General features: G+C 52.1%; 1 protein-coding gene across 1 annotated transcript in view; it reads right to left on the bottom strand.

Annotated features, from left to right (window-relative positions):
• Nucleotides 1–3732: 3732 nt before the first annotated feature.
• Nucleotides 3733–26316, bottom strand: part of NFASC (neurofascin) — a gene marked incomplete at both ends in the record, with an annotated part of 47443 nt that continues 24859 nt past the window's right edge. Inside the window, 8 exon segments of the mRNA XM_080633117.1 lie at nt 3733–3964; nt 9245–9314; nt 9854–9985; nt 14536–14691; nt 16522–16638; nt 18777–19016; nt 25428–25436; nt 25439–25462. Of these exon segments, the coding sequence (XP_080489243.1) occupies nt 3733–3964; nt 9245–9314; nt 9854–9985; nt 14536–14691; nt 16522–16638; nt 18777–19016; nt 25428–25436; nt 25439–25462 (980 nt within the window).

Below are 26316 nucleotides of genomic sequence, written 5' to 3'. Positions count from 1 at the left end.
CGCTCGGATGCAGTCGGCAGAGTCTGGATCTTGTCTCCGGAGGAGTTTTTGGCTCAGACCAGTTTAGAAAAAGGCTCAAGTTTGCACCCTGGGAGCTGGACCCAGACTCTGCTCTCCCCAGGCTGATTTCGAGCCTGTCTCTTTGTTTGTTCACTGTTGGTGCCCAATTTAAACCCTTTATGGAGCTGTATCTTCTGCAAAGGGTGAAGGTGTGTCCTGCGCCGGGGAGGCTGTGCGGATCTCAGAGGGGTGGTCAGCCCTGGGATGGAGACTGAGCCCTTAGGAGGGGTCCAGCCCTTGGAGCTGGTACAGATCCCTCCTGAGCATCCCTGCTCACCGTGGAGGTGACCAGCCTGTACCTGCTGGAGAGGGGCAGCTGGGGATGGAGAAGCAAAGCAGCACTTACGGGGTGACACCAGGGACAGGCAGACACAGTCACTGGCATGGAGCACACCCAGACAGAGGTGCTCCTCTTGCAGGGTCTCCATCCCTCTCCTAGTGCTCAGTGGAGGCTCCCTCAGAAGCGTGGCCATGATGCCCCTGTGGGGTGAGTGCATTTTGGGGGTGGTGTGGGGTCACCCCGCAGTGGTTTTGGTGGCTGGAGCAAGCCAAGCGCTTTGCTCCCATGATGCAGTAACTGCACATGCAAACATCTACTGCATCTTTAACAAAGGGAGTAAAACGTGAAGCTGAGGACGAGTTTTGGACTTGGAATTCCCTTTTGGCTCCAGAACTGTGGGGAAGCTCCAAAGAAATGTTGAACCTTTTACTGCACCTTCTGATTTCTGAGTAATTTTTACACCAGGCGAATGTATGAGGCTACACATAACTGACACTGAGGTTCCCCAGGTCCTCTGCAGGCATCTCTTTCCTTTTCTGGGTACTTAACATGGTTATAGGACTCTTATCACTGGTTTTTGGGGGCAAAGGCAGCACTGGCTGGGCTGAGGTCAGCTCCTTCCCTCCCAAGACAAGCACTGCAAAGGGAGAAACACTTCATTTCCAAGAGAGGTTTGCTTAGGAAAATGGTGGTTAATGACAGGACAGAAACACAGGCTTTAATATAAATGGCACGTAATACAGATACATGACACAGACTGTCCTGCTCCCAGGAACGCCTGACCAATTCCTTGAGGTTTGGAGGTGTTGCGTGGTAGCCGAGGGTCTTGTGGTCCCCGTTAGCGGTTGGCCCACAAAGCAGCGAGGCTCTGATGTGCTGGGTGTGATGGAGGTGCCCAGCTCCGGCAGCGGAGGCTTTTCCACAGCAGAGGTTGTTGTTTCTTTCTCTCCTCATTTCCACTGATGCTTGGGAAAGGTTTTACACGACTCAACCTGGTGAGCACAGCCGTAGGCTTGGGAGGCGGCTGTGCCCATGGCCGGGGGCTGTGTTTGCTTAAAAACAGAATGCAACTGGTGCGTGTCCTGGGAATGGGCCGGGAGATGCCTCCTGAAACCAGACCAGTGGTGAGTGGCAGCGGCAGAGATTGGCTTGTCTCATGAATGGGTTTACACTGATGGTAGCAGCGAGACGCGTGGCTCCTGCTCTGTAAGGGGACATGGATGGAGGACCCTGCAGATGGGTTCCTGTGTGGTGCCCTGGGGTAGCAGGAGCCCTCCTGGATCTAGGACGGGGTCTGCCTGTTAACACCAGCCTAACCCCTCCATGCTCCTATGGTGTAGCTCCTTTGCTGTTGGGTTTGCATCCAGCCCTCTCCTGTTTGCTCTGTGTGGTCCAGCAGTGGTGCTGACTGCGTCCGGGCTCTTCCCCGACAGGCAGGATAGTTGTGCCATTAGCAGCTTAAAGAATGTGGCAAAGTCCCATCTCAGCAATCCCTATTAGTAGTATTCTTGTTAGCAGTATGTCTTCAGAGCAGCAAACCAGCTTGAAAGCTAAAAGAGGAATTGCATTAATCCTATTGCGTGTAATCCATTCTGCCGAACAAAACCACCCTCCTTGGAAACAGAATGAAAGCAAAATCCATCCGAACGTCGCTCCGTGCAGGAATCTGCGCGCTCTCAGCAAGGGTACCTTTGGTTTTCAAAAGTGCAGGAAGTGGGGGAACACACTTGGCACTGGCCACTCAGCACGGTCCGTCACCAACCGCCTTCCGCAAGCATCCGTGCGCTCTCCGCTGGGAGCTGCCCAGGCATCCATCCTGCTCCCACCGCTCTGGCGGCTCGGAGCCCACCTTTAGGGGCGCGTAAGCGGGCGAGGGAAGAGGATCAGCTCGTGAAACCTGACGGGAAGTCCGAAGCTGTGTAAGGCATGAGGAGGAGCGCTCCTACCCGGGCTGCGCGTTACCGGTTAGCGTGCATGGCGAGTTCTCTTGAGACGGGAGTAGGACAGCGGAGGGGAGGCTGCTCCGGTGCTCGCTTCTGGAAGGGTCTCGGTCAGGGTGGTTGATGGAGGGGGGGGAAGGCCACTGTCAGAGATGAGGAGGGGGGTTTAGTGGAAAACACTGTAGAGCTGGCTCATCCCTGGTGCCTGGGGAAGACGTGGACCTCGGGTCCTGCCTCCCTCCCTGGCTCCCAAAGGATGCACATCCCTGAACTGTGCAAGCTGCTGATGGCGAGCTGCAGGGGGATCCTCCACCCAATCCCTTGGGTGCTTCTCATCCTGACCTTTGATTCAGTCTGGTTTTCGAGACGTGATTTCTGGTCCCCTCATCCTATGTTAATACTGGTCCTGCTTCCACTCCCTCTTTGCTACATAAGATACATGGAGTTGCCTTTAAAAGGAAGCAGGCATGGTCTGGGGGAAGTTCCCCCCCCCGCAGTTCTTACAAAGCAAAGACTAAACCCAAATGGTTTGCCTACAGTTACCCAGGCAAGCGATGCTGTTCTCCGGGGCTCGGGGGTGAGCGGCACCTGAATGTCCTCCCACAGATCCCACAAGCTCTTCTGCAGCCTCTTGTCTCTGAGGATGCTCTGGAGCCCCGCGGGGGGGTGAGTGTCCTCCGCATGGGCTTTGCAGTGGGGATGGATGGCAGAGCCTCGGCGCCGGTGTGAGTTACGGTGCCAAGGGAAGTGGTGGGAGCCTGCCCTTCCCTGCATAGGTGCTGCTGGATCTGTTGGGAAGGAGGTGGTGGTGCTGGCAGCTTGGGAGAGGCTGCGGGCAAGGTGCTGCCGTGAGGATGGCCATCTCGGTCACACAGTGCCGTGGTGTCGCTACCCAAGGATCCTCTGCTTTCCTCCTGTCGTGCATTTCTGCTGCTCACCCCTTTCCCCTCCCCAAACTCACCTTTAGGTTTCCTTCCCCCCTCCCCTCTTATCTGAAACCTTCCTGTAAAGACTAAAAAGAAGAATTGTTAACTCCCTCCCAAAAAGAACCAAAGGGGCCTCATGGGGGGGGGGGCCTGGGCAGCCGAGCCCACCCCATGTCCCTCACCAGGCTGGCTTGGGGTACTGGGACCAGCCCTGAAGCTGGGGTGCAGCTCGAGCATCCCGCTCCTCCAGCCCCTGTGGCTCAGCCCAGCTTCCAGCTACAGCTACAACCCATCCGTGCCCCGGGAGTCCTTGCTGTTTGCGTGTTTGCTAAGGAGAAGATGGCATCGGCAGCCCCTGGGCTGCCTTTTGCTTGGGGTTTAAACTTGGGTTTCTATTTTGTTTGTGTTTTTTCTTGTCATCGTTGCTTGCTTCATTCACACGTTGCTGTTGGAGGCGGCGGCGGCTGTTGTTTAACCCCCATCCACTACAAACACCTCCAGCTCTTTGTGGGTTCAGGGCATTGCGCTATGCCAGCGAGTAAATAGCATTGACTGGGGAGGTGGCTTCCGAGCTCTCGTTGCCTTCGGTCTCCTCTTTGTCCTTCTTCACTGTGTACTGGCCGATAAAGGAGCCATCCTCATTAAACTGCCCTTCTCCCCCCTCTCCATAGTCCACCAAGCTATCGTCACTCTCCTGCTGCTTTATCGTGCCGTCCAGGGAGGTCTGGCTGTTGGGCAGGGGCTTGTTGTCTTCATCGCTGGGTAGCAGAAGACAGACAGACACCGTTAAGGGTTGAGAACAGGGCTAAGAACCATCAGCCAAGGTCTGGATATTCAAAAGATAGATCCAGTGTGCGCAGACAAGGAGCAGAGCCCCCGCATGTGGGCTGCTCTGGGTGCAGACAGCGAGTCATGGTGTGTCTGACCCGTGTATGAAGGCTGGGAGGCATCCTCCACGTCGGAGGAGTGCTGTGGTGCTGTTTCTGCAAGCCCAGCCTTCATGGGTTTAGTTTATAGAAAGCAGTTGTGGGTTTTTTTCCTCTATTACATACAGCGCTTAGATCGGTCCAACTGGATGCATGTTCTAAATATCCTTCCCTTGTCATTGCTTATAGTCTTTCTGCCTCTTAGCATTTTAGCTGCCGTTGGTGGAACCTGGTTTAGTGGAGTCTGCTTCCAGGTTTCCTTGCATAACCCCCCCACTTGGCTGTTTAGATAGCTACATGCAATGGGGAGTGCTCTCAAAGCACTGGGAGGGGGCATGTATAGGATGCCAAGTTCTGTGCAGCTTCCAAAACTCATGGGAATTTACCTTTCCAAGCTTATTTCTGAGCACCTAAAGCTTGTTTGCTCAATTCTTTCTCCTTTTCTCTTTTTCACTCAAAAGATTAAGCCAGGTAACTGTAAAATAAACAGCCTGACCCACAGAAATAATCCCCAACCCTTTAAATAAACCCTTTTACCAAAGAAACAGGGCAAAGCTGTTTTCTCTCTGGAGGCCAAAGGCTGGTATCTCATCAATCCAGATAACATTGTGTGGAGGATGAGAGTGGGTTGCTATATATAAGAGGTAATTTTCATATCAACTTGTCCTTACTTCATCTTTGATCCTAGGGCCAGCATGCAAAATGTGTGTTATTCCTCAGGGTATCACCCATGTACCTTGTATTCGTCCTCCCGCCTCCATCCCTGACTCTGTATTGGGGTTGGTTTAGTTCTGGACTCCCCATCATGACTCTCGACTCTGTTCCTTCATTTCCCTTAAACCCAGTGCAAGTGCAGGGCTTTGATTGCAGCCTTTGGTAGTCGGTGCCCACTCAAAGGTGTTTGCTTCCCACAAAGGCACGAGAAGCACTTTGCTTGGGCCAGGGAGCAAACCCCTCTTTAGCTGGGGAAGGCATTAAATCTCTCTCATGCCATTCAATTAATGGCATCAGCTCTGTACAGTGGGGGAGGAATTTGGTATCCCACAGTACAACACGCAGCTTTCTCCTGTATCTCCTTCTATCAGCACTTTGTGAATTACAGCAATATTACAAAACCCAATATTTGAGGCCTTGTGTTAACTTGGCATCACAATAAAACACAACTTGTTAGCTTGGAAAGCAGCTTCTTTTATGGGGGTGAGGAGGAAGAGAATTCAGCCTGCAAGCAGGGCTGCCAGTTAGAAAGCCTAATAAATGCCAAGTAGAGAGTGGCAAAACCCAGCTCCTTTCATTTGCAAACCTTTCCCAAGGTTTGGGCTTTGGTTAAAGCTGGATCTAGAGCCAGATTTTCCCTAGTGAGGGGTTCGCTTGTGCCTTTCTGGCACATGCCCCTGGTTTTACCTCTCTCTGTTAGTGTTTATCCTGTTAGTGCATTAGGAGGGGGAAGCAGATAGGCATCAGCAGCTTGATGCATTATAGCCCTGTTAAGATTTCTGGAGGGGGGTGGCTGATGTGTGTGTTAGAGAACCAGAGCACCCAGATGAAAACCATGTGGGAAACCTTGTCCTGAGCTGCATAAATCATTGAGAAGGAGGGGGCGAGGCTTGAGCCAGGGCTGGGACCAAGAGCGGGGCTGATTGTTCAGGATCTAAGGGCTTTTGGCTTCTGTCCCTTGCCACCATCCTCTGGGTGTCTGGCATCAGGGTGAGTGCACCAAGGGCATCATCTCCAGGTCCAGCTCCACCAGGAGGGATGAGCCACTCGAGCGTGTGGCTGGGGGTGCCCAGCATATCCCAAGCAAGAGGTGCATCGCTGGACATGGGGGTACCCTCCGATGCCAGCAGGAGTTGGAGGGATCTTGTTTAATGTGTTAGGTGGAGGCAGGTACATGGGAATGGGGAGGGGGAGGTAATAGTTTCAGCTCTAAAGAAATAAACAGCTCGAAGGAAGGAATATATAGAAAAAGCTAAATGTGCCGGGCTTCTGGCAGCACGTGGTCCTACCTTTCAAGAGACCTTCATGGTCCATGTGGATAGACCAGGTGAAAAGGAGAAGAAAGAATGGGAATAAAACAGAGAGAAGCAGAAAGAGCCTGATCAGAGAGAGATATGATGAGGTCTGCATTTACAGGGGCAGTGCTACAAACCAAAACGTCCGCATTCCTCATGGAGCTGATTGCCTCGTTATACCAAATGGAGCCGGTTTAATTGAGCCGCGGTGGCCTCCCCTGGAAAGCTCATGCAGAGCAGCAGTGGGTGGTGCAGGTGGGCTCTTCACAAAGGGCTTGTGGCTGAAGTCCATTAGCAAGTGGCTGGGGACTGATGTGCAGCAGGACAAGGGCCAAGTGAGGGGGTTGCTGGGTTTCCCCTCCAGTCTTACGCTGGGTTTCCTTGCTATCGTCATGCACGGGTCTCATGTTATCTATTGACACCCTCCACCTCCCCTGGCTGCTTCACCAGGTCTCTCCTCACATGGATGGCTCCATGTCCTCCTGTCTCGATGCCTTCTGAGATGGTCCATTTGGGACAAGCTGGCACTGCCTCCACCATGTAACCTGTGCCATGGGTTATCCTGCATCTGAACTGGAGCCCAGAAGCTAAAACCACTCCAGTTTCCCTTCCCTTTGGGCAGGGTTTCCAACTGACTCCCCCATGAGCAGCTTAAGCATTTGGTATAATGAGGCACAGTCACTGGCACAGAACATTGGCCAAGGATAATGGTTTCCTGCTTTGCAAACAAGCTTCTCAGCTTAGCCTCTGCTCAGGAAAGCCATTATTCTGTTAGTGGAACAGGAAGATGTGACAGTATCTCTTAATTATAGGCTGCAGAGATTTGAAAGTTGCATGCACGGGGCATTAAGGATGTGAGATATGATGAGAGCATATCAGACATGCTATGTGGAGGTGGGGAGGGGAACCAATGAAGAATTCGTGTCAGCTCAGTTCCTGTCCTTGCTTGAAATACTAATTGCTACCCTCTTTGAGCCTAACATCACAATCGGGTTGAATCTTAATCAGCCAACAGGGTTTCATCTCAGTCCTTCAGGTTCAGCTTCCTTTCTGCCTCCCATTACTTCTCCCATGAAACCTGTTGTTCCTGAGAAGGATGGGGCAAAGCTCATGGGTGTCTGGGGATTGCTTTTGGTTGTTCTTGCTTGACATCTATGGGATGGCGTGATTGGAAATGCAGGAACATCTTGGAGCTTTCTTGTGCCCTTCTACTGACCTCTGCCTTCAGCTTGCAAACTTGGGGAATGGGGCTGTCAATGGAAGCTTGAGCTTCAGCCAAGCAGAAGCTGCTGTGTGCTAGGATGGGGGATTTACCCCGTTCCTTCCCACTGCCCGGAAGGCAGTGCCCTTGGGTGGTGCCTGGGCAGTAAATGCAGCACTGGGGACTGTCTCAACGCTGGCAGCCATGCAAGGGCTTGGTTTTAATTCTATGCAAGGCAAGCGGTCCCCAGGATGCAATTGCCTTGGGAGTGGTGCAGTGAGGAGGTCTGGCCTGCAGCCACCTCAGTGGGCTCTGGAGCAGCAGGTCTCTGAAATCAGTGGGTACGGCCAGGAGCTCGCCTGTGGAGACCTTGTCTGAGGTGCAGGGGATGGGGCTGAGCCCATAGGGTTGGGTGCCAGCACCTCCTGGGTGAGGAGAGCTTCCAGGTTTGCTACGTGGCATTTGCACCATCCCGCACATCTGAGGACCAAGGGCATCCCTGGCACGGCTCAGAGTGTGAAGGGGACTCGGTTGCCCAGAGAAGCTGTGGCTGCCCCATCCCTGGCAGTGTTCAAGGCCAGGCTGGACACAGGGGCTTGGAGCAAGCTGCTCCAGTGGAAGGGGTCCCTGCCCGTGGCAGGGGTTGGAGCTGGAGGAGCTTTGAGGTCCCTTCCAACACAAACCAGGCTGGGATTCTATGAACCTGTTCTGGCTCCTGCTGGGTTGCATTTGTCCTCTGCCTTGTGCCAGCAGAAGCCTGGGGAGCTTTGGGCTGACGGCATCCTTTGGAGGAAAAATGTTGCTACTGCAATGGAGTTACCGTGCTCCTGACAACATCAATGTGATCGTTCTGAGGGCTGCAGTTCTTCCACCTCCATTGATGTGCTGTGTGCAGGCAGACGCATTCCTTTTGCTTCCTCTTAAGCCTTTGGTGGAACACGAGTGGCTTGCTACATCCCTCACTGAATTGTAAATAAGCTCTTCCCGTCTTTGCTACCTCCATTTGTAACGCTAGAGGTATCAGCAATGACACGGGCTTTAATTAACCCCTGTTTTGAAGGCAGGAGAGAAATTTCTGCTGCCTGAAAGGGCTTTGGATCCAGCTCACGTGGAAAGGGGCATTGTAATTCCCTAAAGGAAAGCAAAGCCCAGTTCAGGGCTCACAAGGCAAGCTGGGTGTAAGCAGTACACCCCCTCTTCTGTCAAGTGTGGGCAAGCCAATGAGACCTGACACATTACCTGCTCCTTGGGACAGCCACCCCCAGCAGCGGAGCTGTGAGGGCTGCATTGCAGAGGAGCAGGCTTGGGAGAGCCTTGTCCCTTCCTGATGTGTCCCGGGGCTTTCCCTGGAGCAGAAACGGGCACTGCTGCTGCTTTGGGTGAAACTGAAGTGGTTTCAGCAGACCCTTGCAGGGCTGGGGTTTGCCTGGGGACCTGCCAGAAAAGCATCGACTGGGATGCAGGCAGGCCCCCGAATCAGTGCTCTGAATGCTTTTAGGGCTCATCCGCTGATCCAAACGTCGCTTTTCTCTCTGGATACCCTTATGGTTAGGAGAGAGGCTGAGCTAAAGGGTGATAGACCTGGAATATCCCCAGGCTGCTGCAGAGTTCAGTTTATGTGTTTTGTGTGTGTGTTAGGAGTGACACTGAGCTGTGCCCCAGGTACCTGCTGCCAGAGCCCCAGCTCCCTGCCTGGACTGGTCCTCCCAGGCTGCGGCAGGGAAAGGAGGAGACCCTCGCAGCATCCTCACAGCCTGGTTCCTCTTCCAGGGTTTTAGACAAGGAGATGTTGCCTTTGGTAGAGGGCTTGCAGAAGGGAGGAGGCAGGAGGAGGTCAGGGCTGTGATGGCTGGGAGTGGGGCTGATGGGGAGCCGTGGGGACACATGCCAATGGGAGCATACCTGTAGTCGAACGAGCCGTCTTCTACATTCTTGTCTTCAGGATTGAGATGCTCGTCTTTATTGTCTCGTACTGGGAAGAAGCACATCAGCAATGTTCACGTTAAAGAGCTGTGCAGGAGGTAAAAGCTTTATGGGACTGTAACTGCAGCTGGTGTTGAGGCCGTGAGCAACCCGAAGGGTGAGGTACAGCTTTTCATTGCCTGGTAAAACCCCAGCGCCAGGAAGGGCTTGCAAGGGGTGTTGGTGTGTAGCGGCCCCAGCGCTCAGGTAGCGAGTGAGGATGTGAATTCCCTTAAGCCTTATCTTTGCTTTGCAAAACTTCAATGAGATTTTGGCCTGAAGAGGTCCTTTTCCAGATGAGGACAAGAGAATTTGCAGAGTTAGGGGCTGAGTTGAGCATCGCAGGAGGATCCAGCTCCGCAGCACTGAGCCCTCACCAGAGCCTTAATGAACTGAAATGCTTCCCACTAATAAGAGTTCCCACTACAGAGAAAGCAAAGCCCTTGTAATCACAAGCATCCATCCGAGAGCAAGCCAATTTGATTAGCCCCCAGAACCCTGCAGATGTTTAAACCATGAGCACAAAGGATTGCCATGCAAGGCTCTTACCTGGGTATTTCCCACCTCTGCTCCTTTTAATGAAGCAGACGATCAGCAGGATAAGGACCAGGAGAGCGATGGCGCACATCAGCCCGATGAACCAGCCCTGCGTGGCGATGTCCACGTGGTTCTTGGTGTAAGCTGGGAGGAAAATGGAAAGGGAAAATAACCAAACCCATAAGGGACAGGCCAGAAGCACAGAGGGGGCTGTAAGACACAGTCCACTGGTATAGACATTATCTGTAGCGCTGCATTGGTGTGTGTCTGTATTGACCAGGTCATCTGAGGCTGTGCCACAGGGATCTGCCTTTTGTTTCCTTTTGTGGCATTAGGTCAACTCAACATTTTAGCAGGAGCTACGAAGAGCAAAGGGTCACAACGTAAAGTAAAACCTAGCACAGACCAGAGAGAAAGGGACATTGCAAATAATGGCAAAAGAAGCTGGGTAACAGATCTGATCTTTCATTTGCTGTGTCTGAAAACTGCTCTGGAAGTATCCACGTCTAAAAGAGATGTGCTGAGCAGATCCATGCCCTGGTGTCCAGTGGGGCTGAGGAGCACCCCTGGGTCCAGAGGGCTGCGAATAACTGGAATTCTTGCCCGTGGAGGGATTACGGAGGTGATGGGCAGTGGCTCTGCTGACACCCCACAGGGGTCCTGCTGCTTTTGGGTGGTCTCCAATGGGGGGAATAGAGGGGATTGGGGAAGCCCACCAAGACTTGGCCAAAGGACGAGTTGGGACAGCAGCTCATTGAGGAAAGACAGCTGGGTCCTGGGTAGTGAGAGGTGTTCTGCTCACACTGAGAGGTCTGCTCTCCTCGGGCAAGCTCTATAGCACTGCTCCCAGCACCCTCATGAGGCTATTGAATGCTAATATGGTTCATACCAAGCAAGGAGGTGTCTTGTGCCCCAACCACCACTGTGGCTCCTAACGCCCATGTCCTCCCTCACGTACTCTGACTTCTTGACTGCAGCTCCCATACACGGTCACACAGACAAATCTGTGCCCTATAAATAGCAGCAAGCTGCCATGTTCTGGCTCTCATTGACATGCACTTCTTATTCAGCAAGACAGAGCAGAGGAGAAAATAACCTTCAGCGCAGCAGGGGGGCAAAGTTTAACCAGGCTGCAGTGCAAACAGAGATGGGTGTTCCTGGCAGGAGCACGGGAGAGCCGAGCTGGATGGGATTGAGTTGGGATTTCGCAGGGTTTTGCCTGGAATGGGCCAGGCTGATGCAGTGAACATCCTCTTTGGTGCCCGTGTGACAAACCCCAGGATGGTGCTTCCAAAGCAAACATTAAAGAGAACCCTCCTTTAACATACTCTGAATGAAAGGTTCTTGTAAGAGACAACAGCTTTGAAACCAGGTTGAATTGGTTCCGTTCCTGACCCGCACCATCTCGGGGCTCTAAGCGTGTACTTATTCCATGCAGATTGAATCCAAGAGAAGAGGTGCTTTCCCTAGGATGAAATCTAAGCAGGTAATTGCAGCCCAACTGTGACAAGGAAAATCAGATGGAAGAGGAGAATGACCAGAAAGAGTTCTGTTTGCTAAAGAAATGATCTCAGATCCTGAACACTGTGAGCAGCACCGAGCTCCTGCCTCCCATTGCCTTGGCTCCCTCCTGCTTCCCTTCCCTTTAATGCTGCCACATTTAGTATTTACCTTCAGTACAACCTGAGCTACAAGGTCCTCAAAGATGCACTTGTAATGGAGACAATGGGATTAGAGGAGCAGAGCCGAGAACTGCATTCAATTAGCTGAGTGCTTGGGGAGGGAAGGGGAAGGAAAGCTTTACTGGGAAGCTTTGAAATGGAAAACGATTGTATTGGTGCTCCTGGTGGGATGGGGTTCCTACAGAACCCCTGCTAAGGAGGAATAAGGGGGTCCTCAGAGTATGAGATGCCAGAGAAGTGGGTTTGTGCCACCATGCAGCTTGGGTTTTAGGGGAGAGAGGAGTTTGGGTACCGGGGGGATCCTGCAGTAGGATCACGGCACTGCCTAGCACCGAGGGAGGGGGATAACTGCCATCCTTCCCAGAAAAGCAACACATGACGACAAGCTGAGAGTGCCAGCAATCGTGTACTTAGAGTAAACGAGTGACTGTCATTGCGGCATTGAGAAAGGGGAGATTAAACCTGTGGCTGTCAGAGAGGGTGTTTTGATTTGCTTTCGCACAAGGCCAACGTCAAGGGGAAATAGTGGAAAGCAGCTGCATGATCCAACAGGGATTGATTTGAAATGCGACTGCAGGGGCTTTATTTGTAATGAACTAGAATCTTGTGGCAGAAGACACGGTACCTAACAGTCACTGTGGGTATGCCAATAGCAAACCGGAGTGTGCCACCAACAGAGAGCAGCAGCATTTTTGTCTTTCTTGTCAAGCAGACCATTAAGTGTATGAAGTCTCACAGGATCCTCTTCCCCGTGTCTGTACACGCTGGGGAGTTTTATTTCTTCTTTAAATACAGATCTCTTTGTATTTAGCTGTGTTTTTACAAGGGGCTGTAGGGATAGGACAAGGGGGAATGGCTTTAAACTGACAAGAGGGGAGATTCAGGTTAGGTAATAGGAAGAAGTTCTTCCTTGAAGTATTCAAGGCCAGGTTGGACACAGGGGCTTGGAGCACCCTGCTCCAGTGGAAGGGGTCCCTGCCCGTGGCAGGGGTTGGAGCTGGAGGAGCTTTAAGGTCCCTTCCAACCCAAACCAAGCTGGGATTATGATTCTATGATAGAGTTCTATGGTTGTAGTTCTGACGTGTCCTTTCCTCCTGGAAAGAGCCCTGGTTACTGAGCTCTCCATCAGCAGCAGAGTCCTAGGGCAGTGTCCTGCAGCCATGGTGAGGGTGGAGTTTGTTATCTGCCCTCAGCCTGAAGGACCATTTGGCAGATCTATTTGCAAAACATGAAACCCAAGTGCACAAACCCTGAACGCTGCTGTTGTTTTGCCAGAAGCATTCCTGATGGTTTATGGTTGTCAGCAGGGACCACACGCTTGTGTCAGCAGGATCCAGCCAGCAGCAAAATGGATCTGCAGTGTTTATGCATGCAGGGATGGGGACAGCTCTGCATCCCACAGTGATAGGGCTCAGGTCACCCATCTGCCTCTATCGCAGGGATGAAAGTGGCCCCATCCTTTAGTCTCAACGATAGTATCTGTAGGAACCCCTCAGTTACAGAAAATAGATACGCCAAGACTGCCAGCATCCATCAGCCAAGGGTATTGCTTCCCCCCTCTCTGTCTAATGATTCCCTGCCCTTGCTGTCTGTTGTGCAGGGGCTCTGCCCTCTACCTCCCACTTCCCAAAGTGGGTGAAAAGCAGGGGAGGAAAGACAAAAGGCGGGTCCAGGTTGGGAAATACTCATCCAGGAACACATGGTATGAATGGGGGCTCTGGAGCCGGGGGCGATTTGAGGCAGGGAAGGGTCCAGAAGCAAGAAACCAAATTGGGGATGTTTTGGAGAGAGACTGAGTTGCAAATCAGCTCTTAGTGTCTGTGGCTGGAATGGTCACATTAGACCTCAGGGGCAGGACAGAGCCAAGGTCAGCACTTGCAGGTTGTTTCTCAGTGTTGGGCAGCATTAGCCATGCAGAAACACCAGCAGTTGCCATCTGTCCCTGCATCGTCTTAGCACCTCGGGGAATTAATCAGCAGTGCTACGGCTTGCCAAAGTTTTGGACACCAAATAAGACGTGCATAGAGAATGCGGGGGGAGCCGCTGCCCCTCCAGCACTCCCTCGCTGTGCATTGCATTTCCCTTTTGCACTTCTCAGCAGAGAGACTTAATCAGTGCTCGAGCTTTCCATTACACGGCTGGACATGAGCAAGATAATTGTAGGCCTTTGAAAATCACAGCCTCCCTCTACCACCTCTCTCAGTGTGGGCTGCTCAGTGGAGCTTGCTGCTTGGTTTCTCAGCTTTGGGGGGATGTTGTGCACAGATTCCTACAGCAAAGCCCCGGGTGAACACAGGGGAACTTTTGATTTACTGAAACTCATTGAGTGTGAACGGTGAAGGTTTATAAATGCATAAAGCTCAATAGAAAACCTGTGGAAGGCAGTAAGGGGGTTCTCGGGCATTCGGTGGGCAGGGTGCAAAGCCCATCACTAGAAAGCTGTAAAAATCACTCAGGTGCTAAACCTGGAAATTGCTTGTGCAATTAAATGTGAAGTTGCCAGAGGAAAGGTACCTGGAGGATGGGAAACCCGGTTAATACGTGACTAGGACCGAGGCGGCCTGCAAACATGCTGTTCTCCCTCCTGGTCCTGCCCCTCGCCTCTGTCCCATCACCAGGATCTCCCTGCCTGCCCCTCTGCCATAACCCGGGGCCAACCACGTGCGCGTTCTCCATCAAAGCACCCACCATCACCATGAGTAGCAACGCCTGTGTGGAAGTGCAGACCCAGTGTCAGGGCTTCCAGCAGAGCCGCTGGCAACAGGAGTTCTCCACCCTCCTTCAAAGGGATCCCCATCCCCTCCTGGGGCTCTCCACCTCCATGCAATGCAGAGCAACCTCCTGGTGATGCTGGGGTGGCTCTTTCATAAAGGCAGAGGTGGGGAGGGGGCCGCTGGGGGTTGGATGAGGGTTGTTCCATGCAGTCATGGTCAAACCACCTCCCGCCACCACGCGAATGACGTTGGTGGTGATGGATGTGACATGCCTCGGAAGCGCTGAAGCCCGTCTCACCTGAGCTGGTGGTAAAGGTTATATACGAGTGTTCGCTGGGGCTAGACCATATGGGGAACACCCACAGCTTGTACATCATTCCCGGCGTCAGATTCGCCAGCTGCACAGAGGAAGGGGTCTGAGCTTTAACAGGGATAGATTTCTCTGTGTTGTTACCTGAGAAACAGAAACCGCACATCAAACCCAGCCGCAGGAGGCGCGGAGAGATTCCCGTGTTGACACTGCAGGCAACGCGTTACACTGTCCCTGGCCACTGAGCAGCAATAACCCAGCTGGGTGGGCAAGGAGCTGTTAACGGCTTTGTGATCCTTACTCACTGAGAAGGAACTCAGTGAGGCAGGAATAAGGAGTGGGTTTTGCTGCATCCCTGCTTGCCATACTGGGAAGACAGACCGGTAGCTATCCGGGTCTCTCCTGACTTTTAAGCCCTGATGGAGCCTTTGTCTGCCCAGCCTCAGGTCTGGATAGTTGGGAATTTATCTCAAAATATGGCCTTTGCCTGGTCCTGCTCAGCTGGATGGAGATGCTGCAGGACTCAGTAAAGGAGACAGTTCTTGTGCTTTTGGGAGTGGGACCTGGGCACTGGTTTTGCTGGTAGCTTAAGAAGGCTCTGAATGAGCTAGATTGGGCTAGCCATGCTGTGGGACTGCTCACCCCTGCTAGCAGGCTGTTGCTTTTGGGGGAGAGAGGAGCTGAGCCCTTCAGCTCATGGGGTGGTTGCTCCCAGGCTTTACCCAGGGATGAGCTGTTCTTTGCACTGTGTCAGGAATCATTTGCTGATGAGTTTAATGCTGAGCATTCATCCACTGAATTCTAAGCGAGCTGGAAGTGGGGCTTTGGTCTGTGGCTCTGGAGGTGCGCGGCTCCCGGGGGAGCAGTGCTGTGGGGCAGGAGAAGGGTGGCTTTGGGGCAGAAAGCGTGCTGCCTGCTCCAAGTGACACTAGAAAGGGCTGGAATGTCCCAGGTTTCCTCCCTCTCATCCAGATCCTGATAAGGATATCCTAATCCACTGCTGCTGCTGTAGCCCATCCTGATCCCAGACCCAGCTCTGGGAAGGCATCGCCCCTCCTTTGTGCTTCCCAGTGATGGGGAAGACCCAGGGCTGGCGGTGGGTGCTTTGGGAGCTCGGATACTTGGCATTTAGGGCTTGGGAAGCTGCTGTGGATCCTGAATTCGGGAAGGCTGAGCATTACCCGGCCTGTGCTGCTACCAAAGCCCTGCAGGCTGCAGAGCAAGGCCAGGCACCGGCTGTGTGTTGGGAACTCTTTCAAGGAGAAATCAAGGTCATCTTTTAAGTGATCTTGTAAATGGCCAGAAGTGGTTTGCTCTCAATGATTACACCTACTCGGCTCATAAATGCTGATTTAAGCCTGGTCTACCAAATAACGTGAGGGCTGAAATGGCTGGGAAATAAAGTCAGAGATAAGCAGTAGTCGTAACTGCCTATCTATAGAAACCCCCCCAACAACCAACCAACAACATGTAAACATCTTTCTAAGCAAGTACTAAAAGCAGAGATACCAGCTTTGAGTTTCCACACTAAGGATGTAGCCTTACAATGTTAAGAGACAATGATATCCGATACGACGAGAGGTTTGGGATCATAGAGGATTCTGCCAACTCCAGGTTCAAGAAGCCCATTTTCAAAGCTATTGCGAACTGCTCTCCAATTGGGATAGATTTCGCTTGTTTAAAGGTTTATCTTCTTTCATACTTATATATATTTATGTTTTCAGGCTCTTTAAGGTGTGACCACATACAGCCCTATCTTGTGGCAGTCAGTGCAAGGAGGGGGAATCACTTGTAGATCACCAGGATTAGCTCTGGTGCCCTCTCAACAGCCAAGACCATGCCTTTCCCTTTCCCATCCTCCACATGGCCACAGAGCATCATTCCACACCCTCATCAAGGTTGCAACCATGGGAGCTGGCAGGATCTCTACTGGCGTCGCCACCCTGTAGAGTCCCCACGCGATCTGATGCTTACTGGTGATATACTTAACCACAAAGTCAGTTCCTGCAGAGTAATTGTGGCTCCAGGTGATGTTTGCCCAGTTACTATTAGCCATAGCTCTTATGTCCCATATGGACGATCCATTGGTGGCTGGTGGACAGGTTAGAAGAGGAGTTAGTATTTTGGATTATACACGAATGAGACCCCATATAGCATCTGGTGTTGGTAAAACCTCACAGAGTCATGCCTGAAGTTAATGCTTTGGTCTTAACCTACAAGTTAGGTGTTCCTCCCAAGGTCCCTCACTTTACACCTTTGGGGGAGGTTTGGAAGCAGAAGCTCATTGTGTGTTGGTGTTTAAGTCCAACCGCCCTCAGCTCATCGTTGGAGTCTGGAGGCTTCTGTGGCGCATCCCTGAGGGTTTTGGTCAGCAGGGAAATCTCTTGACTAAACTCATGTCCAAGCGGACACGTGCATGAGTGCGCACGGGCTCACTGCCACAACGGAGGAGGAAAGACTGGGAGAGAGCATTGTCGTGTTACTGGGTCTAGAGACAGCCAGTGGGGCAATGAAGTCACTCGTTTCTGATTTTGAAGTTAAGGATTGTCGACGTTGCTTTGGAGAGCGGATGAACTTCGTTCCTAGTCACTAGAGCTAATGCGCTGGTTCGATGTGTGTGTAAGTGGCATCAGATAAGTCACACCTTGCTTTTATTGCTGTTCTTATTTACTTCAGGGCGTAGCTGAGGTTTTGGGTTGACAAAACACAGACCAATGACTGCAGTCCCCGGGCTGAGGCCGGTGATGTGGCTTTTAGGGCATCCTAGCTTGGGAACTTGACCTAGAATCCCTCTTGCCAACACAACCTGTGCTGCCACACGCCTGCCCTGTCTGCCTGCATTACAGCTCAGCCTCTTCCCCTGTGTCCCCAGGGTGGTTGGGGACACGGGTGGCTCCTCCTGCAGCTCCTCTTGTGCTCTCCCTGCTCTGCAGCAGAGTGCACCTCACCACTGGCTTGCCTGTTTCCAGTTAGCAATGCTTCCCCACGTAGTCACTGCCTAGCGGCTGTGTCGTGGGAGCAATCACCAGGACCTCATCTCGAGTGATGAAGCTCCTCTGTCTGTCTGCCACCAGTTTTTAAGGTGGTTTTGTTGTGGTTCAGCGCCCAGGGAATGGTTTCACTGGCTGGGGAGGTGCCAAATTCATGTTTCTTGGGTCGGGGCTGCACCTGAATGAGCACAGAGCAGGAAATGTGCCTCTGAGTTGCAGAGCATCAGGTGGAGGCAGGACCTCTCAGCACATGGTTTTGGTGGGGTTTTAACCATCCTGAGCTAATCTTATGCAAGAATGTAAAGAAAGGGGACTGAACTGCTTGAATAATCCAATCCCTGAGTTAAATGGGTGTCAACTTTGATCCTCATTATTGCTGCTCTCTCCTTTCCCTTGTAACGAAGAGTTACAAAGATTTCTGTACCTTTTACACCTCTGAGTGTATCCTGTCCAGCCGTGCAGCTGTATTCTTCTGGCTGCATTCCCCTTTTCCTGCTAGCTTGAGTTATTTCTGACTAACCTGAGTATAACTGCCCATGATTGTTTATTAAGTATAGCCTGCATTATAGCAGTGTTTTCAAACCAAGGCTCGGTGAGATACAGCTCTCTGCATCTGTCAGTAAAACAGAGATCACGGGGGATCTGCCTTCACCAAAGCAGAGTTTGAGCGTCCCATCCCTAGCTGACTGCACGAGGAGTTTCTCTTGACCTGGTGCACACCTGCATGCAGGAACTTCAGACTTCCCCAGCTCTCCCGTGGGCTATGGTTAGGTTCCATCACAAAGAGCAGGAGCATAAACCAAAAGACTCATATAAGTGATGACAGGTCTCTTAGCTAACAGTTGGTGGGCTAAATTTGAAGTGACATCATCTAGAATAGTAACAGAACCCTCTTTTAACGGCAGAAAGACATGAGATAATACTTTAGAGAGCTTCTGTAGGGTCTTACACCTCCTTCCCAAGCACTGATGCTAATTCAGCACCACAACACCCCAGGGAGAGCTGTGTTAACCCTGAGACTAGACCAGGAGGGTGGCACAGAGACCCCCAGATTGCCAGGGGCCACTTGTACACTTGAATTCCCAAGCCTGTACCACCTCCATCTCCACACCAAGCCATTCCCAGAGTGTGGAATGCCTTAACTTGCCCCTGTGCCCGTTATTAATCCTGGCTGTGGGCGGGATGCAGGGAAGGTCCCAGTAGGGTTAGAGGGGTTAGAGGAAAAGGAAAGCGCAGTACCCAACTCCTGCTTTGTGGTGGCTGCCGGAGCCCTCTCTGGAGCTGCTGTAGTGCTTGCGGCGATGGTGGCGGCTGTAGTGGTGGTGGTGGTGGTAGTTGTGTCGGTAGTGGTGGTAGTAGTGTCGGTAGTGGTGGTAGTAGTGTCGGTAGTGGTGGTAGTAGTGTCGGTAGCAGTGGTAGTAGTTGGGGTGGTTGTAGTACTGGTTAGACCGACTGTAGTTGGAGGCACCCCAGTTGCAGCTGGGAGAGGGAAACACTGGCGTTTTAGAGGAGGTGATGGCACCTCGGGGCTTGCACTCGCCATCCCCAAGGCTGGACATGCGGCACGCGAGGGGAGCAGAGCAGCACAGCGCAGGGACAGGGGTGGGAGGCAGCAACAGCACCGGGAAACACGAGCCTGACCCGCTTGTCCCATCCCCATCCCCATGCGGAGCCGGCCACAGGCAGGCAATGATGCTGGGGCAAAGGGGAGCTGCTCCTGTGCACCCTCTGCTTGATCCCTTTCCCAGGGCTGAAGGACCTGCTTCTCTTCTGCCTTTGCTCTGCTGCCAGTGCTCCCCAGTACCCTGGTCTTAAATAGAATGGAGGGATGGAAGGAGGGACGTGAAGGGTGTCTGGGGCAGGCACAGGATGGGCTGTCCTTGCTCCATCATCCCCCAGCACAGAGCTGGCGCTGAGGGCACTCAGAGCTCTCCCTGCAATAAGAAATAGGATTTATCTCTTAAGAAAACATAATAATCCCTTTTGTCGTGGGCCAGGCCTGCCACAATCCCGTTAATTCTGCAGCCCCTGGACTACACCTCCAGTTTTCTGAGCTGCCAGTTCAGCCTGCAGCTTCTCAGCCATTCCCTTCCTGGCTCACCTCATCCTGCAGCCTGTGACGGAGCAGCTTGAGCATTAAGGTGGATTTTTGCTCCTTGGTGACTGAGGGATGGTTCTCTGCCATCCCCACCCCTCACAATTTACATTTGAACTAGGATAAAGGGATTGATGCATCCCAAACTGTCCAAGGGGAAAGTCTCAGCAACTTGTTTTCTACATAGCCCCCATCCACATCTCACCTGTGCTGAGCAAAGGGCTCAATATGTACTTTGTGGGGTTGAGGGGGTCCTGACCACCACCAAAGCAAACTGCAATGGCTTGGGTCTGAGAACGCAGCTGAAATGCTGCTTGAACTGCCTGAGGTACATGAGCAGAGATTTACCCTGCGATGCTTGCATTCAGTTATATTTACTTTGACTGTAGATCGAGGGATTACAAATCCCCGTTAGGCAAATGAACCCTGCTATTTGAAATATCACCCACGAACACAAATAGCCCCAGGAAAGCACTTTAAAAGGTCTCCAAGAACTAAACCAGGGCTTTCCTTCTCGCCAGTGAGAGCCAAGCCCTGAAACCTCAGCTCCCGCAGAGCTCCAGCAGCAGAGCAGAGCAGGAGGTCACTCAGCCCATCTCCACGGGTACCAGCACATCCCAAACCCACCAGCCCACCCCAAGCTGTGCCCCACGCAGCATCCAGCCAGCCCCATGCAGCAGTGCAGCCACCCAAAGAGAGCACCCGCCTTGCACAGCCAGGCAAGGGGCTGGGGACAGGGAGGGGACCTGTTCCCATGGGAAATGGCATGGCTTTGTCCTCAGGGTTTGCACCTTTCCAGCTCATCACTGGATGAGCTTTAAGGTCATTTCCAACACAAACCATTCTATGAATGATTCTGTGGTTTCCATCACCTGGCCACTGATGAAGGGCTTTGCTGTGCCCCGGGTTTATAAGTTACAAAAGCCTTTTCTGGGTTGAGAATATTGCTATCCATCTTCGCTGATTCATAGAGGTGAAGAGATTGGTGTCACCACGTTAATGACACCATTAGCCTGATTAGGCTGCAGCTCCTCAATAGGTTTGCAAAGGACACAAACAGTGTCATGAACACCGGTTTTTGCTATTGCAGTCTCAGCATTTCCCTTGTGAATCCCTGGCTCCCCTTTAAGGAAAATAAGACTCAAGAAGGCACAAAGTAACTTGCTGAAAGGCAGGAGCTGGTGGGAAACCTCATACAAGCCTCCCCCTCCGCTGTCTCCCAGGCCTGTCTCTGCATCATGCATCTCCCTTTGAGGACTATCTGCATCACCTAGCACTGCTGTAATGGCTTTAGCAGGAGAGCTTCAGCTTTAATGCTCCTCTAGCCCTTAGATGGAAAGAGATTATCTGGGATAAGGCAAAGCTTTGCTGTCTCTCGTGTAGGGCACCATCTTTATGTATTACATGCAGATATACACACACAGGTGAATCTGCAGTGCCAAGACCCTCCTGGATGCTGCATTGACCCATTCAGCATCAGGCTGTGCTGTGCTGCTCAGCTCTGGCTGGCAGGATTTGCCCAAACCACCCCAGCACTCAGTGAAAGCAATCTGAGAGCAGGGATATCACAATATAACAGGAATAATGACGCCAGCTCACTCCTGAGCAGGTCCCTGGGTGAGATCGAGGAGGGGGTGATGGAACTGGGGTAAAAATGGTCCCGGAAGGACAAGGAGCAGGGAAAAAGTGGGAATGGGGAGAGTCTGGGAAGCAATAGTTCAGAGAGGGGAGGATGCTGCAGGATGGAGGAAGGTGACTTTACAGCTGGGCAGGGCTCCCGCAGCCATGGCGCGATTTAGTCTTAAGCTGCCCCGGGATTCAAAGCTACAGCCTCATTTGTGTTTCAATGTGAAATGTATGCGGGGGAGAAGCTCAGCTGGGAGATTTGGGGGAGAGAAGATAAGGGGCATTTTGTAGGCTTTGAAATGCAGCCCCTAATGAGAGCCGGCTCCAGCCTGCCAGGAGATGAAGGCGGCCTTTGGCAGAGATCAGAGCGCTCTGTTGTCCCCCAAAGAAAAGGGCCCCCCCCCATGGGGAGCCACAGCCCTTCCCTGGGGTGCTGGGGTCCCCCCTCGCTGCCCACCCTGCACAGATCACTGCTCCCAGCAGCGCGGGGAGGACAGGGATGGGTGGCCAGGCATTGGCAGCACTGCAGGGAAACCCAGCGCTCACACGCATCCTCCTGCACAAGTGGCTGCAGTTCTTCCTCAGGGTTAACATGTCTGAGCCTTGCAGGGCACCATTCCTAACGTGAGGCTCTGGTGAGAGCTCTGACAGCATTTGCCTCAAGTGTAAATACAGGACTGAGCCTTCCAGTGCCTAAAGGGGCTCCAGGAAACCTGGAGAGGGACTTTGGCCAAGGGCCTGTAGGGACAGGCCAAGGGGAATGGCTTTAACCTGCCAGAGGGGGGACTGAGATGAGCTCTTAGGCAGAAGCTCTTCCCTCTGGGATTCTACTGTTTGTGTGATGAGGGGGAAAAGCAACCTCCCCTCTCTGGAAGCAGGAGGCAACGCAGAGGAGGGACTTTGCCCCTTTCCCAAATGGTGGAAACAGGCTTGAAATCACCCCACTACACCCAGCATCCCCAGAGCAAAAGCCAGCACCAGCAGTTTCCCTTCTCTTGCTCCCACCGTGGCCTTGCCCATCTTCCTCAAGGAGCATCCAGCTCATTAGGAGGCCCCGTCTTTGCTAAGATGCTTTTACTGTCTGCAAGATGCATTATTGCCCTCTCAAGTCCCGGAGATCGTGGAGCAGAGGAGATGGGTGGCTGTAATGGACCAGCAATTAATAGGCTAAGTAATGAGGGAGATGCTTGCAGCAGGAGGGCTGTGCTCCTTGCTGCAGCCTGGCTCCTCTGGCCAGGAATGGCCAGGAAAAAGGAGCCCCAAAAGCTCTGTAGAATAAAACCTGAGTGGAAGACTCCTAAAAGCAAAAAGGGGGGGATTGAAAGTGGGGCTCGAGTCCTGCTCCAGCGCTGCAGGGAGCGCGTGGGGCTTGGTGCAAAATACAGGAAACACCACACAGCCATGTGTCTCTTTAATTATTTAAAGGTGCTTTTAATGCGTTGTTGGGCTGTAGGAAGAGCTTTCCCCTGGGTGTGTCTACAAAATAATTAGGCTGGGGGAAATGGGATGCATTTTTCATGGGTTTTGATCAGCAGCCAAAGGCGTTTGCAGAGATTTTCCTGTTGTTGCTTCTCGCCCTCTCCCAGCTTTTAACAACAGAAGGAAATTGTGAAGTCTTTACCCTAAAGTGTCCCAAATCTGATGACAGCTCTAAGAAAGTCAAGAATAGAAAGGAGCAATTGAGCAGCCTCTGAAAGAGAGGGGTCAGCAGTTCTCACTGTTCCACTGCTGTTACTAAAATGAACAATAGGATCTTTCTCCTCCAGTTCCTAATTATGGAGGGACAAGAAGGGAACAAAGAAAAGTCCATCTTTTTTCCTTAAAGTCCAAGACCAACGATCATTACAGTCTCTGATGAAGTTTTTCCATACACAGGGGTAATCTAGGATCCAGTTTTGATTTTTTTCTCACCCATAGCCTGAATGAGAGCCCTTTTTGGATGACCTCCCTTTTTCCTTTATCACCTCTCCCTTTGCCCAGGTCTGGCTTCAGGAAAGATAAAGCCTTTCCTATGGGAAAGTCCTTGCACTTCACTTTGATTTCATCAGGCTGGTCCAGTTTCTCATACACATCCCAAGCCACTCTGACCCTGTCTATGAGAAAAAGGCCTTGTTCTCATTCTTAGCAGCCCACGGCAGAGAGCATTTTCCTGCAGTTTAAGACAACTTTCACTGTGAATCCATAAAGATCCACAGAAATCTAGGTCACTGAGCAGGGAGGGATGCTCCGAGGAAGGTCAGGCAGTGTTTCACTTGAACCCTGTCCTTGTGGGGAGGAGAAACAGCCTCTTGGGACAAACAGCTCTCACAACTAAAGAGATGAGACCCAGCTCAAGAGCGGGACAAGGATGTGTGCTGGGTCTCACCATGGCTCACACTGCCTTGATTCCTCCTGCTGGAGCCCAGCACGGTGAGGAGCTGTGAACACGGCTGAGTTAGCACTCAATGAGCTACTACTCCGGGTAGGACTTCTTCCAGCTCTGGCCTATCTTTGCTCCTTATTATTTCTCCTATCAGAAGGTAGAATACAAGGGGACCAGTGGGCTTTGTCATTGAGTTATCCTTTAAATGGCAAATAATTCACCTAGCTTCCAGTGGTGGAAGAAATTGAAATGAGATGAGGCTGGAAGGATAAAGAGATCACGTTGCATTTTCCAACTTCAGCAATAGAAAGGTACTTTAGAAGGTGATCCTGATCCACAAAGAAGAGCTGGATTCTTGCGGACAAGCTAAACTCTGGCTGAAGTAGGAGCTATAGCAGCAAAAGAGCCATCCTAGACTCCAAGGACAGAGATCCTCTAAGCTAAGAGGTGACATCCATGCGCAGTTTCCCACCACCCAAAGCAGACCAATCTGTTACCCCCTTTATTTCTTTTTAGGAAGAGGAAAAATACAGCAAGAAAAAGATTGGCATCTATTCAGAAAGGAAAAGGAAATGCAAAACAATAGTGGGTAGAGAGACATCACTGCAACAAAATAAAAGGAGGAGAAACATCTATGAGGTAGGAAAGCAAAACCTGTGGGTGCAGAGAGCGGGTCCTGCACTTGCATCACTTGGGGAGAGCCTTCCCTAAGAAGCTGTTCCTCCGTGGGAAGCCCCAGGGCTGTGTCCAGTCAAGGCAAAGCAGGACCTCTTACAGAGCCCTTGGTGCAGGGCCAGCGAGTGCTGATGCTCCAGACCAAAAGCATTTAGGGCACGTTTTGACTGGCTGGGCTCCTTGTGCTGCCGCGAGCCCCATCCCGAGCTCGGTCACAGGGCTCGAAGGGCCCCTGCTCCTGAAACACTGGCTCAAAGGTGGTGTTGGAGGTGGGGAGGAAAGTCCCATCTGCAGCTTTTGTAAGAGGCGGGCGCCCTTTGGGCAACCAGAAGCTCTGCTTTGGGTTTTGCAGGGTTGACACTGGGTGAAAGTGGGGGTTTGGGGTTCCTTGGAAGCAGTGGAGATGCTGCCCCTGTTACAAGAAAAGGGTTTTGTCTCCTGTAGGAACACGCAGTCGAGGGCAAAGCCAGCAATAGCCTCGCATGCAGACATGCACAGCTGCGGCACAGACATTGTCCTTAACCCTTTCAATGGGCGCCGGGGAATAAAAGGATTTTCCTGTACAAAAATCCCTAAAAGAAGCATGGGGAGATGTGTGGCTCGTGGTGCCCGCACGCTATAACACAGACCTGTGTGGCCAAGGGAGGCAGCAGCTCCAGCAGCAACCGTGAGCTGGTTTCCAGCTTAAATCAGTTTAAATCCTGCAGGACAGAGCCCAGGTGCAGGATGGGCGCCACCGAGTCAGGGCTGGCTGGGAAATAGGGTGGGGATGTTGAGGCTTCAAAAGGGAGAGGGCTTTGTGCAGACCTGGGATGAAAAACCTCTTTAATAGGGCATCTCCGCTCTCATTTTCGCTCATCATCGGTGGCAGCTGCAGTGTTTGGTGGCTGTGGCTGTCATTAGGCAGCTGGGAGGCTGTTAAGCCCCATTCAGAGATATTTTGATCTCTGCAGACCCCCCCTGCAGAGCCTGCCCTTGTCCCTTTCTGCCTTCGGGGCTTTGCTTTTACCTGCTGTCGTCTCATATTTAGCCCAATTTAGCCTCCTGCCGCTTCATCTTCCCATTGAAAGGGTTAATGGAGTGCATGCTTAACTGCCAGCACCCCGAGCAAGCCTTGCCCCATGCCTGTTACCTCCTCCGCTGGTACGGTACCTGGGGTTGGCGTGGCTTCAGAGGGCAGCGCCAAGATAGAGAGGGGAATGCGAAGAGAGCAGCATAGAAGAGAAGGGAAGAGAAAACAGAGGAACATATAAAAACAACGAGAACACACCAACAAGAGACTCAGGGACCACTTGCACACAGGCACCAGACTTGAGAGAGAAGGGATAAATGCATTAGGTACAACCCTCCTTGTGCATCAGAGCTGTTTGCAGAGAGCAGGGATGTTCCCTTGGCGATGGGGATCACCTCTTAAGACACGCACCAGCTCCACTAATCCACTCAGGGCCATTTGTGACCCTCTCAATTTCACCTCAGTGCTTTGCTGGTGTGTTTCTAACATCAGTGCTCGTCCTGCCCTGTGTGGGTTGGAGCCCGTGGTGCACAACATCAGAGCATTGCATTTAAACTCAGGTGAATGAGTCTGACAAGCAGAATGAAGGCATTAATGGGTTCAATTGTCTTAATCTGCTGCTTTTTTTACATTCAGGCTTGTCTTTTGCATAGCTTTCCAGCAGGTACCTTCATATCCAAGTGGGAATTTGGAGCTGCCAATGGTACTTACGTGCCTGGCAAGGAACCTTACCTGCCATTTCCTGGTACCAGTCAGTGCAGCAAGGTTGGTTATGGTATCATTTATCTGTGCTGTTCTCAGCATATAGAAACAAACCCAGTAGAGCAAATGGATCTGAAACAACTACGACTTTCCACTACCAGCACCACCAGCTTCTGTCTTCATCCTGTTCTCTATCCTTTTAAAGCAATGTGGTGCCCTCTCTCGTGTTTGCCAGGGTGTAACTTAGCTGATTTCTCCCCCCACAGCATACGCAGCCCCATCTCCCATCCTGTCACTGCAATGAGCG

The sequence above is a fragment of the Psittacula echo genome, assembly GCF_963264785.1.
Source record: "Psittacula echo genome assembly, chromosome: 22".
Lineage (NCBI taxonomy): Eukaryota > Metazoa > Chordata > Aves > Psittaciformes > Psittacidae > Psittacula > Psittacula echo.
Note: the sequence above shows the minus strand (reverse complement) of the source record. Positions and strands in the feature narration are given on the sequence as shown.